At 35.7% G+C, this 18,633-nt stretch overlaps 1 protein-coding gene and 1 pseudogene across 2 annotated transcripts; one reads left to right on the forward strand and one right to left on the reverse strand.

Moving 5' to 3' along the window:
* Window positions 1–2,051: 2,051 nt before the first annotated feature.
* LOC132034726 (condensin complex subunit 2-like) lies at window positions 2,052–8,535 on the reverse strand (annotated as a pseudogene).
* Window positions 8,536–10,004: 1,469 nt separating this feature from the next.
* LOC132032846 (pentatricopeptide repeat-containing protein At3g24000, mitochondrial-like) lies at window positions 10,005–16,808 on the forward strand. Of its 2 annotated transcripts, XM_059422614.1 has the most exons (3): window positions 10,005–13,439; window positions 14,284–14,382; window positions 15,197–16,808. In XM_059422614.1, exon 1 carries the CDS (start codon window positions 10,205–10,207, stop codon window positions 13,301–13,303), a length of 3,099 nt encoding a protein of 1,032 aa, XP_059278597.1. In that variant the 5' UTR covers window positions 10,005–10,204; the 3' UTR covers window positions 13,304–13,439; window positions 14,284–14,382; window positions 15,197–16,808. The 2 variants fall into 2 exon arrangements, with proteins under 2 accessions (XP_059278597.1, XP_059278598.1); XM_059422615.1 differs by lacking the exon at window positions 14,284–14,382.
* Window positions 16,809–18,633: the final 1,825 nt, after the last annotated feature.

The raw sequence follows: 18,633 nt of genomic DNA on the forward strand, positions 1-18,633 counted from the left end.
AAAAAAACTATATAATTTTAATAATTCATTAAAATTTTTATAAAAGACATTACGAATAAATTACGTTATCAAATCAAAAAGGTTTTTAGCCTCTTATAGAAAAATCCTTGTTGCTCAAGAAAGTCATTTGAATCTCAATCCGAAATATGTCACATCAATTGGGGACGGAAGGAGTACTCATTTTTTTGTTTTTTTGGTGAAGTGGTCATGTATGAGCAGATGAAAACAAATATGTTAAAACTTAACCGGCCGTTTGGGTTGCGTGCAAAAGTGCACCACTTTTGCAAACATGTTGTAATTTATTTTTGTGTATTATTGATTTAAAGTTAATTCTATTTAATAATGTAAAAGATTAAGGCGTGTGAATGCTTATAATAGTAAATGAGGAAACATTTGTGGAAGAAAATGGATGATTTTGAACCTAAGCCCAAAGATAGTGTATGATTTTGGGCCTTTTCTCCAATGATTTCACAACACATGAAGTTCGAAGATGCACTCAAATGTGAAGTGCAAGCATACAAATATTTAAATTAAGACATATATCTTATTGCATAAATGTATTAGTTGACAAACAACCAAAGCGCAGTTAGCTTTGCCATCTTTCTGTACCAATTATGCTGTCTTACGAGATGTAATGTAAGCTGTCAAGTAAAGGGCAAATTATAAGGTAAATTAAAATTTTGTTACATAATGTTGTTACAACATTGATTCGCATGAAGTTTCTCGACAACAACATAGAACATAATAAGGATTTGTTCCAAGTCAAGGCTAATATATGAGTAATGGATACAATTACAGGATAAGAATAATAGAGCAAGTTACTGCAATACTGTCAAAAAGGAGGTTTTTAGCCTACTTATAGACAATCATTGTTGCTCAAGAAAGTCATGATTTTTTCTGTGATCAACATGACTAACTTGAGGAAGCATATGTAGATACCCTATGAACTGTTTTTTAGAATACTATGCAATAAAAGACATAAAAAATAACAGAAAAGGATATTAGTTCATTATAATAACTATTTCATGAATTTTCTAAAAAGCTTTACTTTTTACATGGAAAAGATCTTCACTGAAACATGAAGAAGAAATGACCACTACTCTAAAGAGTAGCATCCATCCACTATTGTCAACAAACCTTAAAAGGTTACATAATGGTGTATATAACTGACAGCATATTTATATATATTGGTATATATGTATATAAGATGTTTATAATGTTATACCCATATATTTAGTATATATATTAAGTATATATAAGTATATATATATATGTATATATAGTATATATATTCTTCCTATATATAAGTATATATAATTTCTATATATAGTATATATATTAAGACTATGGAGTATATATATGGGTAACTATTTCTTAATTACTGGAAAATACTACCAACATCAACTTTCTGGTAGAAATATTTTTAGTGAAAGGTCAAGAAACAAAATGTACTAAAGAGAAGCCTCATGCCAATGGAGTTATTAATGGTCAGAGTCCACGTGCCGATGCTCAAACAATTTGCTCAAGCGTGGGAAAGCTGCAGCAAGCCACAGATTATTTTATTCTATGCGTGGCAGATATGCAATCATGTAGTGAACTTTACTGGACACAATGGCACTAGAGGGGATCCAATCCTATGCAAAATGGTAGTGGTAATTGAATTAAAGATAAAAGTACCAATGTGCCGTGATGAAAATCTCCAGAAGCTAGAGAATGCGACTATCTAGACTCGGTAGACTACTCAAATTGCAATACGGATGAATTTAGTTAAAGACACAAGCACCATGAAAATCTCCCAAAGCTAGACAATGTGACCATCTAGAGTGCTTGGTAGACTACTCAAATTGCAACACAGAAAGAAACGTATTATACTTCTGCGTAAGTAAGCAAACATCAACTATCTTTGTCATAGAACTCATCAGCCTCCAACAACTGATTACATCATCTACTAATTTTTTTTTTTTTTTTTTTTTTTTTTTTTTTTTTTGAAAAGGTAACATACATCAACTAATTTGGAACTACTAATCATATAAAGGGCAAGCATTTTCTTAGTCATTTACACGGTGGATACACACAAACTGAAAGGTGACAGACATATGATATTGGTTTAAAATAAATGATTTTCAGAAGATACGTACTCATGAATTTCTTATAAACATCTAGCAAAAAGCTGTCTAGTATAATATTGTACTAAAGCGAATAAAGCTCAATGATTACTGACCTGCTGTGCTCACCCATACGTCCCTTTTTTTCGAGCCGAAGATCTATCGGAAACAACCTCTCTATCCCACAAAGGTAGGGGTAAGGTCTGCATACATCCTAACCTCCCCGGACCCCATTTGTGGGATTACACTGGGTATGTTGTTGTTGTTGTTATTGAGTCACTGTTTAAGTTGCCTGAATTCATTCCAACATTCTAATAAGCATCGCACATGTTCAATAAATTTCATGCAGCGGTCATCAAATGGATATTAGCTTAGAAAGTACACCCTCCCGTTCAAGAAGAGTGTCCACTTAGCTATTTGCACACCCCTTAAGATAATATTAGCTCCTAGGCAAAAATAGGTAATTTGACTAAACTACTCCTAATTATATAGGTATCGGGATTTGGTCACTTAGCACTCAATAAGGGCAACTCTGGAAAAATAAAGTTAATTATTTTTTGATTTGGTAAGTGGACACTCTTTTTGAACTAAAAAATAAGACACTCTTTTTGAACGGGAGGGAGTAATATGGCATTGTACCAAATAATAAATTTTAACATGAGTAATGCCATAAACCAGATACAAGAATCACCATTGTGAGACAGCATGTCCAAAAAAATTTCCTTATTTATTGTTTTTTTTCTCCACTTCTATGGTACAAGATTTGCCACTCTTCACTTTTTAAGGTCCTCTAATGGCAAAATGAACTCGAGCATTTAATCAAGATCTTCTTCCTTGTGCATGTCAATAACTGTCAGATCTGTACCTAACAATCAAATACATCTAGAAAATTTACATGCTTTTGTTATCTAGAAATTTCCTTTGCAAAATTTGTTAATCTGATATATTGGAGTATGAGATGCAGAGCAAGAACGGAGTACTACACTCAATTTAGGAGCTGGGAATAAGGGAGATCTCAGTGGTGTTTATGCAAAATGCAGAACATCTCCCTCCAATCAATTGAATCTACAAGTTGACGTCACATGAATTTCTAACTATGAGTTGAAAATCTGTGCCCCTAAAGTTTAAAAGAGAGACATGTAAACTACTTTATAATTATAATAATAAATGAAAGAAACTAAATGCAAAAAGATGATTTGAGTCCCATTTACTGCCTCCACCCTAATTTATATTGTAATCTCTTAGTTTGGGACATTACTACATGTTTGGTAAAATTTATAGTTCATCTTAAATATAACTTCCATAAGTTCCAAGGACTCAAATTTATTTAACAAATCAAACTTTAAACCTACAAATGAAACTTTAAACCTTAATATACTTTCTTACTATTGCATTACAACATCCCTATATTGTTTAAATTTATAAACAAGATTACAAGTCAAACCAATATCTTATGTTTAGCATGCGACCTGTTGTTGTCATATAAAATGGGGCAAAAGGAGTAACTTCTTAAATAAAAGAGAATACAGGCAATCAGAATATATTTTTAGGGTAGTCAGCAAATAAAGAACTCATCAAAGTGACTAGAGTTACCGTGACATTGGCTCGGAGAAACAGCTTCACAAGATTCTTAGGTTGATAATGATTAATGACAATCTTCTGGAAGTAACCTGTTACACGGTGTTCTATTTGCTGGAGTAGTAACTTGGAATTCTTTGGAGGAGCAAAGCCTTGCGATAGATCAGTGTCCGATGCTTTCATGAAAGCAATTTCAGATTCTACTGTTCTGCTCTTCATTTTCTTGGTCTTTACTGGTGATCCATCTTCATACCAAGGCTCCTCTGAGACTGAGAATGTTCATGAGATATTAAACACCAAACAAACTTCAAACTGCTATAGATTTCTTCAATGACTGTAGAGAGGAGGATTGCAAAAGTTAAAATTCCTTCTGGTATCCCTACTCCGATACTTCCAATGATCAGGACCGGCACAGGAATTGTGCTTTGAAGGAAATCCTAAACTTCAAAACAAGTAATAATCAACTCTCTCATATCTGTCATCATCCTCAGCATCGGAAAAGTACATGGTTCACTGTCCTGAAAGAAGATCACAAAGAAATACCAAAATTCAATTGTTCTCTTTTCAAGGGCCTCAATTCCAGATTAGTATTGAAGGCCACAAACAAAAAGTATGTTTGTCACCTCCTGTTGGTTTGAAACATCGTGAGAGCCTTGATCTGACAAACTTATTCCATCATCATGACCATCGGCCAGGCTCCACAATTGTCAAATGCATCATCTCATCCACATCTAGGCCGAACAATTTAAAAGTTTGTTCTGGTGAAATCTGGCCAGCAAAATCTGTTTCAGCTGGCACTGGCATCTCTCCACTAAATTGACAAATTATACGCTTCAGACTGGGCGATATCTCGTCCTTCTTGGACATATTCAACACCATTTGTTCAACACAATCTATACCAACGGAGAGATTCTATTAACAATCAATTTATGGCGGATCACATAGAAAGAACCTTCCAGCTTCTAAATGAAAAAAGAACCCAAAACCACATGTAAACCCAAAAGCCACAAACCTTTAGCAAAACATATATCAATGGACTCTGTTCAATCATGCCGAATTGCTTCTTGTACAGAAAGGACACGGAAATTACCATAGATTCTTAGGTTATTCTACAAAAGACCCTTCGCACGACCTTCATCAAACTGAGCTGATGTTTGATGATAAAGAGGATCAACAGAAAAAGTGGCTGCAAAATAGACAAATTAACGATTTATAAAGTGAAAAGGGATAAATTCAGATGAAGAAGAAACTACCAAAGACAAGAAGCATGAATATCATAAAATTCATTCACATTAAGAAAATCGAATGATGACTCCAATGTTGATAAAGGCGATAACTGAAATTTCTACTCAAATTAGTTTGGGAATAGGAAATTATTCTGCAATTGTTATTCCTTAAAGAGAGGAAGAGTGTTAACCTTTCTTTCTTGTTCTTTTCTGCGATGGCCTTCCTCCTGGCCATTTTCAAGGAGAAAGCAAGAGAAGAACACAAGAGAAGAATAGATAAAGATGATGATATGGTGAAAAATTACCACGTATACACAAAGTTAAAATTATTTTTATATATAAATGAAATCGACCATGCTTTTACTCCACTTTTTTAGTGAAAAAAGTGGAATAGATAAAATTTTGTTTCTTAAGCTCAGATTAAGAAAATATAAAAATTCTTAAATCCATAGTAGGAAAATTGAAATCGATAATGACGTGAATTCTTGAACATCAACCATTACCAAAGCAACACCAACATCCATATACTTACAAGTGCGATCATAACCTTATTAACTTAAACCAAAATTAAAGTGTTAATGTTGAACCTTATCTTGAGAAGAAACTCCAATATGAACAATTGATACCGACAGAGGTGAGTCTTTTCTCCCAGAAATTTACTTTTGATAACAATTACAGATGAACATGTTGGGACGGAGCAGACGAGTAGTTCTTTTAAACTAGGTGTGTGTTTTTCATCGAAGCTTAAGGTTTCTTTTGGAGGGGGAGTGGGAAAAGTAGACTGGATTCATGTCCTTAAGAAATGGTCGTTAAAAATTATACTTGAGTTTCCAAATTAAGGTGACATTATAAAGAATATATTAGTAAATTTCTAAACAGATTTCAAGTAGGTTCTATTTTTGTAAGGATTGATAAAGTAATAAATAGATTCAAGTAGGTTTTCTATTTCAGAAATCTTCTTTTGAAAACCCAAACAAATGTTGTATGTAATGAGCAATGTGGCAGTTCAACTTCAACTAGAATGGGAAATTCTTGGTGTTTTCAGATGGCAAAACAAATAAGAAGGCGGCCCGGATCGAGAGAAAACAACTGAGGCTCTTTTGGGTACCTAAAACAAGAAAAATCTGAAAGAAATTTCTACTGTGCTTCATATCTAAGAATCCACCATATAACGCTAATGCAAAAGCAATAGACAGCGGCCAAAACTTTGTACTCACATTTGTTATCCCTTGTTCCTTTCCATTCTTAATAATCTTTGGTAATTTTCTGCAATGGTATTTTCGTTATAAATAAATGAGTCCTCTTTAACCATTCCATTTTATTTTGGCTCCAAATCAAAGATCTCACCACATAACGCTTATGCAAAAAAGCAATAGAGGGAGTTTGGAAGTGAATGAATTTCTTTAATTGTGAACATATGAGGTTGCATTTGTCAATATCAAATAACTGAAGCTAGTCAGTAACATGCTGACTTGGTTGATGAAATTTTTTTGTAACGGATAAGTTTTTGTAGTCATCTTCTTTTAGGTGACTAAGAAATTGGTCTAGGGCCAACCCTTTGGGCCAATGTAGATTACAAAACTCGGGGATGATGGGCTCACGGTTTCTCTCTTTCTCCACTTAAATCAACAAATGGATTTGTTTACGCAGAACCGAATAAACCAGGTGAATTAAAACACAACTCCCTCAACCTTTGCCAATTGACTTGGAAGATTTTGCTTTGGTGTCATTTGAGAAAGACCATAAAAACTAGCCTATGCTCGCTAGCTTTTAAAATTCTTTCTCAAACGACACCAAAGCATAGTCATCTTTTATCACGCTTTTGGAATCTAAACCTAGGGATGTAATGATTTATTAGGCTGAAGCATTGAGGGACACATGTGCGTTAAAAGACTTGGTATATGAGATTTTGTCGTCTAAGAGTTAAGATGGAGTAGTCCGTAGGATTAACTCATATACTTAATTGTGTTTTGGTGATTATAGATGTATTTTGAAATTCTTCTTTTAATTATACACTAATACCTAGTGTCTTTGCAATGTTTCAGCGGAACATGTGAACTTGGAAGATTTTGCTTTGGTGTCATTTGAGACATAACATTAAAAGCTAGTCTATCCTCGCTAGCTGGTGGCAGTGTGTAATTAATAAGTTAGTCAACAATGCGTCTATATTGAGGTCGCCTGTATGAATACTCTGTTTATTCCATTTTATTTGAGCCTGTTTCGTTCCAATACGTATTAAGAATGTTCAACATAATTTGTCTATTTTTGCATTGATTATGGTCTTTCTCAAATGCTCCATCTAGTATTCAACTGCTCGTCTCTAGACAATAGTAACCGATTCACCGACCATCACTATCAAAATTAGACACATCCTTCTACTCCCTCACCAATTCAGAACACTCCAATCTTGAATAAGGCAAAACATTGACCCATCAAGGTTAGCCCGTGCGGAATGAATCACAACAGATTTTTCCACTGGCGTCACCATGGAGGGCGGAGGTGGGTTGATGGTGGCAAAGGTTAACATAAGATCGAGGTGATCTTAGGGATACAATGATGGTGATTTAGAGAATTGTTAGTAGGGCTTGAATATGTGGAGGTCTATTTGTATAGGAAGAGGGGAGTTAGTGGGGTGTGATTATGTGGAAGTGAAAAATTATGTGAATTTGGTGAAAGTGGGTAGATAACATCGGTCTCATATTGGAGTACTTGATATTTCCTATTTAGATAACATTTAAAAATAAATTATTTCACACATAATTGAACGTGCATGTTATAGTTTGGGTTTTTTGACAATGGCTGGTTGGGTTTGTGAAAAGATGGGCGTCTATTTATATAGAAAAGAGGAGTTACGTGGAGGTGAAAATTGTGATTGGATTATTAATGAGAATTTGTTGAAAGTGGGACTATAACGTCGGTTTCACTTTAATAAAATACTTTCATCTCTCAATAAACGTGGAAATGTAAGTACAAATAAAAGTATTCGCATAAGCCATGTGAAGCATATTTGAGATAAAAAAGAAATGTAATGTGACATGATAATAGTATCTATGGAGCCTCTAGGACAGGAATGATTTTTTTTTTTTTTTTTGTCATCACGAATTTAAATTTTTCCTTCTTTTTTTTGTTTGTGCAAGTTTAGTGTTTCAATATAGATTAAGTCGTTATATTCATTATTTTATTCATTAAAGGTAACAACAACAGCAACAACATACGCAGACCTTATCCCTACCTTGGGAGGTAGAGAGACTATTTCTGATAGACTCTCGGCTAAGAATAAAGCAATAACAAAGAAAGCCAAATAGGAAAAAGGACTAGTAACTACAACAAAACTGTATGCTAAGCGAACAATAAGAGATAGTAAATAATAACATAAATGAAAGGACAATAAACTACAGGAAAAAAAATATTACTACTAATAGTAAAGAAGAATATGCGAGACAACGCGCCACTACCTACTAACCTTCTACCCTAATTAGTGTCCTTCACAACCTCCTATCTATGTTCATGTCCTCGGTAAGCTGCAACTGCACTATGTCCTGTCTAATCAATTCTCTCCAATACGTCTTCGACCTACCTCTCCCTCGCCTGAAGCCATCCATAGCCAATCTCTCACACCTCCGCATTGGGACATCTACGCGTATCCTCTTCACATGCCCGAGACTGAACCATCTCAGCCTCGCTTCTCACATCTTGTCTCAATATATATGTATATATACTGTTAATATTTTCACGAATTTCTTATCTCTTAAAAGACTATTGCGGCTTCAAAAAATAAATAAATAACAACGAACAAATATGTTTGAGACTATATTAATAAGTAGGTAGAATAGTTTTATAGACATTTATACTTGTATCGATTTGTCAGCTCGACTCTTCAACTTCATGAGGTTTACATTCAACTAATTGAATTTTGCACTTTTAATCCGTCAATATATGAATTTTCACAAATTTAACGAATTATATTCTCATTACATCACTTTGATTATTAATATGTTATGTTAGTTTGTATTGTGATTTCATATTTTAGGGCAATATAGTTCTAACAAAAGTCTAAATATAACATATTTCCTACTGTATAGAAAGATCAAAACACATTTTTTATAAATTGAAGGTTAAATCTGCTAAATTATATATTATATAGACTATAAGTTGAATTTTATCAATAATAGGGACCAAAATATTATTAACCTTATAAAGAATTAACGGAAAAGGACCAAATATACCCTCATTTGAGTTTCGCTCCAAATGTACCCCCTCTCCCTCCCCCGGTTATTCGGCGGATATCTCTCTCTCATTATATTTTGACACAAATTTCTCCTCCCCCGAGTGGCGTGGGGGGCGTAGGGTGTGAGGTGCAAAAAGCCCAAAAAAAATGTCAAAACTTTTTTTTCAAAAAGTTTTTTTTTTTTTCGGGGAGGGGGTAGGGGTGCAAAAAACCAAAACAAATGTCAAAACTTTAAAAAAAAAAAAATTTTGGGGGGGTGGGTGGGGGTGCGTGGGGGTGGGGTAGGGTGGGGTGCAAAAACAATTCAAAACTTTTTTTTAAAAAAATAATTTTTTGTGGGGGGGGGGGGGGGGGGGGGGGGGGGGGGTGGGGAGAGTGGGTGGCGGAGTTTGCGTGGGGGTGCAAAAAATAAAAAATAATGTCAAAATTTTTTTTCCAAAAAACATTTATTTTTGGGCGGGGGTGGGGGAAGGGATGAGTGGTGGGTGGGGGATTGGGAGTGGTTGGGGTTTGGTGATTCTTTGGAATGAACTTGTGAACTTTTTCACTACTTTTATTAGGAAGTCATTTTTTTCAATTTTGAGAAAATGTTTTCCAAAAGAAAATATTTTTTAAATTTTTTGACCAAATGAACATGAAAAAATTAAAAAACATTTTCTGAAAAATATTTTCCTCCGTACCGAACACACCCTAAGTGGATACTCTTTTTGATTTGGAATGAGTATATATATTATAAAGATCATAAGTAAAACAACAACAACAAGAACGACTCTCAAGTAAAAGCACACAAAAAATAGGGTGTGGGGAGGATAAAGTGTACGCAGACATTACCAGACCAAACATTCTTTAAGTCTTGGAAGATATCTTGAGGTAGAAAGGCTCAAGAAAAGCTCATAAGTAGAATTTATCAATATTAAGGGACCAAGAGAGTTATTATCCTTATAAAGAATTAATGCCCTAATGTCATTTTTTTGAGTAAATTTATACAAAAACGAGGGAAAAACCAAAACCAAAATATCATCTCTTTTGAGTCTTGAAAATGATTGCTGTTTAATAGCAGTATTTACATGGAACTCGAGTTTCTATCTGCACATATGCGTAATCCACCTATTTTTAGAGGCTTTTTATCTAGTCTTTATCCTGTGCCTACAACCCGTTTGATAATATGCCCCAATAAACAAAAACTGAGTAAATTTTCACTCTTTCCATCTCTTCACTTTAACTGTTTCTCATGTGCTGCTGTAAAAGTAGTTGAAGTTGAACCTAACTCTCCATCAGTTGAAAAAAACCCAAAAAAACTTCAAGATTCTTTAAAATATGGTGAAAAGAAGAGATTTTGTGATGTTGGTAATGTTGAAAACAAACCAAAAGTTCAAGATTCTTTGAAATATGGTGAAAAGAAGAGATTTTGTGATGTGGGTGATGTTGAAAAAAACCCAAAATTTCAAGATGCTTTGAAATATGGTGCAAAAAAGAGATATTTTGATAAGGGTGAGGGTGATTTTTTCATTAGGGATAAGAAAAGGGGACTTAAATGGTATTCTGAAATGCTCAAAGAATATGCTGCTAAGTTATGTTTGAAGGAAGGTAAAGCTCTACATGGTGAAATGATTAGGAGTGGGGTCGAACCGGATTCACATTTATGGGTTTCTTTGATTAATTTTTACGCGAAATGTGGGGACTTAAGTTTCGCGGGCAATGCGTTTAATTTGATTCCGGAGAGAGATGTTGTGTGTTGGACAGCATTGATATCGGGGTTTATAGCTCAAGGGAATGGAACTAAAGGGATTTGTTTATTTCTCGATATGAGGGGAGAAGATATTAGGCCTAATGAGTTCACTTTGGCAACAGTTTTAAAGGGTTGTTCAATGTGTTTAGATTTAAAGTTTGGGAAACAAATACATGCTGAGGTTGTTAAAGGTGCAGCCTTTTCGGATGTTTATGTTGGTTCTGCTCTCGTTGATTTGTATGCTAAATGCTGTGAATTAGAATCTGCTGTTAAAGTTTTCTTTTCCATGCCGGAGCAGAACTCAGTATCATGGAATGTGTTACTTAACGGATATGTTCAGGCTGGTCAAGGAGAGGAGGCTTTGAGATTGTTTATGAAGATGTCTGATTCAGAGATGAGGTTTAGTAATTATACGCTATCTACTATTTTAAAGGGCTGTGCCAATTCGGTAAATTTGAGAGCTGGTCAAGTTATCCATTCAATGTTGGTCAAAATTGGGACCGAAATGGATGATTTTACAAGCTGCAGTCTTGTAGATATGTATAACAAATGTGGTCTGCAAGATGATGCCCTGAAAGTGTTTTTAAGGACTAAAAATCCTGACATTGTGGCATGGACTGCAATGATCAGTGGACTTGATCAGCAAGGACAGAAGAGAGAAGCTGTTCAGCTTTTTTGCTTGATGAGGCGTTCAGGTTTGAGGCCTAATCAATTTACATTAGCTAGTGTTGTTAGTGCAGCTGCTGATTCGGTGGATTTAAGTTGTTGCAAAAGTATCCATGCTTGTGTTTACAAATTTGGTTTTGACTCAGAAGAGTCTGTCAGTAATGCATTGATTGCAATGTACATGAAATTTGGGTTAGTTTTTGATGGGCGTCGTGTATTTTCTTCTTTGAGTAATAGGGATATAATTTCGTGGAACTCCCTTTTGTCTGGATTCCATGATAATGAAACGTCTTATGAAGGGCCTAAAATCTTCAGGCAGTTACTTGTAGAAGGTTTGAGGCCAAATATGTACACGCTCATCAGCAATTTGAGATCTTGTGCAAGCCTCTTAGATGCAGGTCTGGGGAAACAAGTGCATTCCCATGTAGTTAAAGCTAACCTTGGTGGCAATCTATATGTAGGAACTGCTCTGGTTGATATGTATGCCAAGTGTGGGCATTTGGATGATGCAGAAGTGATCTTTTATAGATTGAGTGAAAAAGACGTTTTCACTTGGACAGTGGTCATTTCAGGTTATGTGCAGTCTGATCAAGGAGAAAAGGCTTTCCGATGTTTAAATCAAATGCAAAGGGAAGCTATTAAACCCAATGAGTTCACTCTTGCTAGCTGTCTACGAGGTTGTTCTAGTATAGCGAGCCTAGACAATGGGCAGCAGGTGCATTCCGTGGTAATGAAGTCTGGCCAGTTCAGTGATATGTATGTGGCTAGTGCATTAATTGACATGTATGCAAAATGTGGGTGTATCAAAGATGCTGAGTCTCTATTTCAGAGCATGAGATCCTGTGATACAGTGTTGTGGAACACACTTATATGTGCCTACTCCCAACATGGGCTAGATGACAAAGCATTGGAAACATTTCGAACCATGTTAAGTGAAGGTATTCTCCCTGATGGGGTTACCTTTATTGCTGTCCTTTCTGCATGCAGCCATCTGGGCCTGGTCAAAGAAGGAAGAAACCATTTTGACTCCATGAAAATTGTCTTTGGTATCACTCCTTCAATGGAGCACTATGCTTGTATGGTTGATATTCTTGGCCGTGCAGGCAAATTTGATGAAATGGAACTCTTCATTGAGGGTATGGAGCTTTCCCCTAATGCATTGATATGGGAAACTGTTCTTGGAGTCTGTAACGCTCATGGAAATGTGGAATTGGCTGAGAAAGCTGCAAACACACTTTTCGAAATTGATCCAAAAGTAGAGTCAAGTTATATATTGTTGTCCAATATATATGCAGCAAAAGGGAGGTGGGCTGATGTCTCGAAAGTTAGAGCACTAATGTCCAAGCAGGGTGTGAAAAAGGAACCTGGTTGTAGCTGGGTTGAGATTGATAATCAAGTACATGTCTTTTTATCTCAGGATGCTTCACATCCTATGTTAAAGAATATCCATAGAAAGTTGGAAGAGCTGGCTTCGAGAATTACTGCTGCAGGATATATGCCAAACACAAACTATGTGCTTCATAATGTCTCTGACAAAGAAAAAATAGACAACCTTTCACATCATAGTGAAAGGCTAGCTCTAGCATTTGCTCTTACGAGCAGCAGTAGGAATAGTACTATCAGGATCTTTAAAAATCTTTGCATCTGTGGAGATTGCCATGAATTTATGAAGCTGGCATCGGTCGTAACAAACCGAGAAATAGTTATTCGTGATATTAACCGCTTCCACCACTTCTCTCATGGAACGTGCTCATGTAAGGATTATTGGTGATTATTAACTGGTTGACTCATCAGGCAAGACTATTCATGTTCCGCAGCTGCAGCAGATCAATAGTGCTCAACTGAAGTTCTAAATGCAAGTCATGATATGTCAATATGAATATATTATTGAGGCGGCAAGTAATGAGGTATTTACCAAACTTTAGTAGCTCTTGCACTATTATGCAGAGTATAAACTTAAGAGAAAGATGAATTGCCTCAGCCTCTTTTATTTTTGGTGTAAACAGGACCTACTGGGGAAATAGAAGATTTAGTAGATTTTATAGGAAAAGTGTAAAATGTTAGCTATACTGATGTTTTTCCCTCTGTCCCCTTTGGGTTGTAAATCCCCTCCTCGTCATCTTTGGGTGATGAGTTTTTTGTGATTATGAATATAGTTACCTTTACCTCAAAAAAAAAAAAAAAAAAAACACTTAAGAGAAAGATCTTAGATCTATATTCATCTTTTTCTCTTTGGTATTGTGGTTACTCTTACTTATATTCATCTTTTCTTTGGTACTACCTTCTTTTTTCAATTTAGTCAGAAAGATCCTTTGACTTTGACTTCATATTTGCAGTTAATCACCAAGCTATGGTGAAGTAAGTGTTTAATTGTGAGACTTTCGTTATTGCGCATTTAATTGTGAGACTACCGTTATTCTTTTGTTCTTATGTAATGTGCAGGAATGCTATGTTGTCCTTTCTCAGTTTCTTAATGTGGGCACGGGGCTGTCCATCCCAATTCTTCCTAGGAAATTGAATTTTTCTTGTGTTTGTTGGAACTTGGAAGTATCAAGCTGTTTTAGTTAAGCTATTTTGATACATTTTACTTCTAAAGTGACCAAATTTCCTTGATTCAGAAAAACTTTGGTTGAACACTTCTAATGATCTACTTATCATTTTTTAATTTTGTTTGATTGAGTTTCTGCCAAGGTTAGTTTTTTGCTTGGAAGATCTTTTTAATTCGAAGACAACTCTTTCTATCACCTACAGGACTTATAGCTGGAGTGATAAGTTACCTGAAGGGTACTAATAGATGAAAAGGTTAATCAATCTCTGAGCACTCAGAAAAGATCATCTCAGTCTGGCATGGTATGTGTTCGAAATTTACTTGATTCGGAGATAATAGAATAGTCTAATGAAAACGCAGAATTTCGTTGAGTCTTATGCCATACATTAAACGGAAAAGGGTCAAAATTACCCCTGAACTTTGAAAAATAGTTCATCCATACCCTTCGTTATACTTTAGGCCAATTATACCCTTACGGTTATACTATGGGGTCAATTATCCCTTTGTAACTATTGCCACGTGGCATCATCCCAGCCCTTCAAAATTATTTTACCCTCAAATAATTTTTTTACCCACTAAAATAACTCAATCCGACCCAAATTTTTTTTTTTTCAGCAAAAATAATATGGATAATTTTTTCAGCAAAAAAAATAATAATAATTTCGTATTAGTTTGGGCTGGAAAAAATAATAATTTCGTATTAGTGGGTAAAAAATTATTTGAGGGTAAAATAATTTTGAAGGGCTGGGATGATGCCACGTGGCAATAGTTACACAGAAGGGTATAATTGACCCCATAGTATAACGAGAAGGGTATAATTGGCCCTAAAGTATAACGAAGGGTATGAATGAACTATTTTTCAAAGTTCAGGGGTAATTTTGGCCCTTTTCCGTACATTAAATGTTCGACCAGTACATTATTAGGATCAGTACATATTTAATCTTGCATGGGATGATGCAACATGAGGTTGTAAAATGACTTCATCACCTCTTCTTCTACTCTGATTCTTCTCCTCTACTTATTCTTCTCCAACTACTGATGCAAACTCTTTTTTCTGGTTATTTGCCTCTATTTATCATTGTTTTTTATTCTCACGGTATGTATTTTCATTTATAGGAGGTTCATAGTTTCGTGTTGCATAGGATCTACTCAGTGGCATGGGACTGCAGCAAAGCCTCGAGGAAAGAAGAGATAGAGCAGAAGGATAAGCTGACGTGCCTTGCAAAGTAGTTTGTCACACTATTCTATGGCCTTCAACTACTTGCTAAGATTGTGTTCAGTTCTATTGAGTTCTGGGTTTCCAAGCCTGTTATTTCACCCTAGGAGGTCAGTAACTGGAAGTCCATCAGATCTCTTTGGGAAGAATTTGGTTCTAACGCCAGGTTCACCATGGGAATGGAAGAAAAGTAGCATTTTGCTCCAATAAGTGGATAGGTCGTGAGCCATTAAGAGAAAGGTTCCCTGGAGTTTTCAGAATATCAACACAACTTGAGGCCACAATTGATGGAGTTTGGAGCCAACATGATTGGAACTTCATCTTCAGCAGAGCCTTCAATGACTGGGGGGTTGGGGAGAGTGAATGAACTATTCCAGATTTTGGAAAATTTTACCGTTACAAATGAAAATGAAGATAGCATGATATGCAAGGCACATCCAACAAGGTGTTCAGAGTGAGAGATGCATATGAGCTTTATGGAAATTCTGGGCAGCAAGACATCGCATGGCCATAGAAACACATTTAGAAAGCTAAAGCACCATTCAAAGTAAATTATTTCACTTGGCTAGTTGCAAGGAAGGCATGCCTAACACAAGACAACTTACAGAGAAGAGGTATGCAACTGACCTCAAGGTGCTATCTATGCAGAGCTGATTCAGAAAACAATAGTCACCTCTTCCTACATTGCAATTTCTCATCCCAATTATGGCACCTATTTAAGGCTATGATTAAGCAAAAAAGGGTAATTCCAGGGACAATGTATGATCTGCTTGAATCATGGAACTATGCTGGAGGAAATGCCAATCAGAAAAAATGGTGGAGGGCTATCCCAGACTGTATATGGTGGAACAATTGGAAGGAAAGAAACAGTAGATGCTTTGAAGACGAGTATAATTCCATTCAATAAGTTAAGGTGAATTGTGGGTAGATGATACTGAAACAATGTTACAGTTTTGGAAACCTTGTGTAAAGACTGTGATGCCTATTTTTGTGTAAATACTGTTGCCAGCACAAATTTGTGCTGATGAATATACTGTTACGTTTATCAAAAAAAAAAAAAAAAAAAAGGCTATATATACATGTGCTCTCTGTGCTTGATGGTAGTCGGAGAACAGGAGGAAAGAGGGAAGAAATGGCACCTCAAATGTAACACTGAAGTGATCTGATCTACTGAATGGCTTCTAACAAGCTGGGAAACAAGGGATAAAATTACAATAGGAGTTGGGGAATGTAGGTTTGAAAGAACCATACAATTGGTTTACTTCTCTTAGGGACTGTTTTGAAGCTGCCAAGATGGTTGAACCCTTCCGTTATTAGGTGCCAAACCAGTAGCTATGCTGCTGCACCTCAGTAGAAGGCAAGAGAGAGTCTCTAGCTATGCTGTTGCACCTCACTAGAAGGCCAAGAGAATCTTTCTTATCCCCATCTATTTCGTATGAAATCCTGTTGTCTTCTGAAAGCATGAACAGATAACCATGGTTTTAATACTACTTGTGTAAATTTTCATGTTCTCTTATATGCGTAGATTAGCAACTGCATGCTCTAGCTTAACTTGATGCATCTCGTGTTGCTTAAAATGCTGTAAATCTCAGATGCTGGCTGAAGGCAATCATACGGTGCATAACTATTTGTAGTTTTTAACACATTATAGAAGTTGTCCTTTGGCATTTTCCCTTTTTAGGCATTGTTCTTTCAGGTCCTTTTTCCATTTTCACCTTGCTGCGCATTGTTTAACTGGTTTATTGATGAAGAAGTGTAAGTGTTTTCTAGGCTCAAAAGCATATGTTGGCATGATTTAGAACTGATAAAGCAAAGGATTTGCGGAATTATCTCTCTGTCAACTTTAGGAAACACAGAATGTCAGCTTCCCTTAATGTAGTTTTTTGAAGTTATCAAATGGCTTTTAAAGTTCACTCCCCTCCCCCTTATGTCTCTGGGGTTGGCTCAAACTCTACCGTGTGTTAAGAATATTCATGTTAATATGTATAAATAATATATGTTGAACCAAGTAAGCAAAAAGAAGATTCAAACCCAATAAACTTAAAATCCTGGATCCGCCTCTGCCTTTCGTTGAAGCTCTTTGAGGCAGTGACTAAATATCATAAAAGTAAGTCCGTCCTTGTACTATGTAATATCATTTATGTAATATCATAAATGATATATCAGTTCGAACAAAGAAAAGCGCTTTTAAATGCAGCTGTTTTGGAATCTCTCTCTAAGCAAATAAGAGGTGCTAGGTTGCTAAACTGATGTTGTAAAGAATAGGTACTGAAATACAGGACCTTATGTACTGTAAACTCTAATGGACTTGTCAATCATGAAAAAAAGGAAAATGTAATGGACAGAGCAAACACCAGGTTAAGTATCCAATCCAACAGCTGGTGTGACTTCTAGTTACTTAAGTAACTCAGTTATAGACTTTTGATGCACTCAGTTGCCTGATATTTGTGCCGGTGGGAGGTAGCAAGTACACCGTGGAATCAGTCGAGGTGCACGCAAGTTGGTCCGGACACCATAGTTATTAAATATAATTTATTTCCATAAGAAATTTCTGTTTAAGAAATATATAGCTTTTAATACTTGATGTCTAACACAGATGTTATACAAAAGATGAAATCTTACTGCACATTTCAAAATCTTTCTTCATAAATCTTGCTCTCACCACAACCATTTCAATAGTAAGCTCCTACTGCGCATTTTCAAATCTCTCACCCCTCAAAAAGACCTCCCTCCTTATGTTGTGAGTTGCGACATAATAGTCCATGTTATCAAATTTTATTTTCTGTTGTTTGTTGTTATCTTCCAAAAGGTTCCTTTCTTATTTTGTGCAACTGTTTTCAAAGTTTGGACTTTGGAGGGTATATATATATAAGCGCATGAAGTGGGTAGGCATACTATCTAGTATGGTGTTACTTCTCATGTGGTTGCAAAGTCTCCACTTTTAACTTTGATACAGCTTCAAAATCTATTAGCACAATTTTTAAGAATTTCACAAGCTGCATTGAGGGAATCGTTTTGTTTCAATCAATCAATATGTTTAAGAAAATTACACTTATCTTTTTTCTTTGATAAAGAGTCTCTAAATGCTAGTGCTGCATGGTCTATGACTCCAAGTCAAGCCCTGACAACTATTAACATTTTGAGTCTCCAATTGTCCGATATTCTAGGTTCTTCTAATGGTATGTTTGAGGATCATTCAGGTCTTAACCCTTCTAGTGACGCATCGTTGGCTAAGTCATCGCAGCGGAAGAGTCGCGGTTACCACCTTGAAGTACAATTTCCATTGAGCGTGAAGTACAATTTCCATTGAGCGGCGGATATAATCCTTTGCAGTGTC

The sequence above is a fragment of the Lycium ferocissimum genome, chromosome 10, assembly GCF_029784015.1.
Source record: "Lycium ferocissimum isolate CSIRO_LF1 chromosome 10, AGI_CSIRO_Lferr_CH_V1, whole genome shotgun sequence".
Lineage (NCBI taxonomy): Eukaryota > Viridiplantae > Streptophyta > Magnoliopsida > Solanales > Solanaceae > Lycium > Lycium ferocissimum.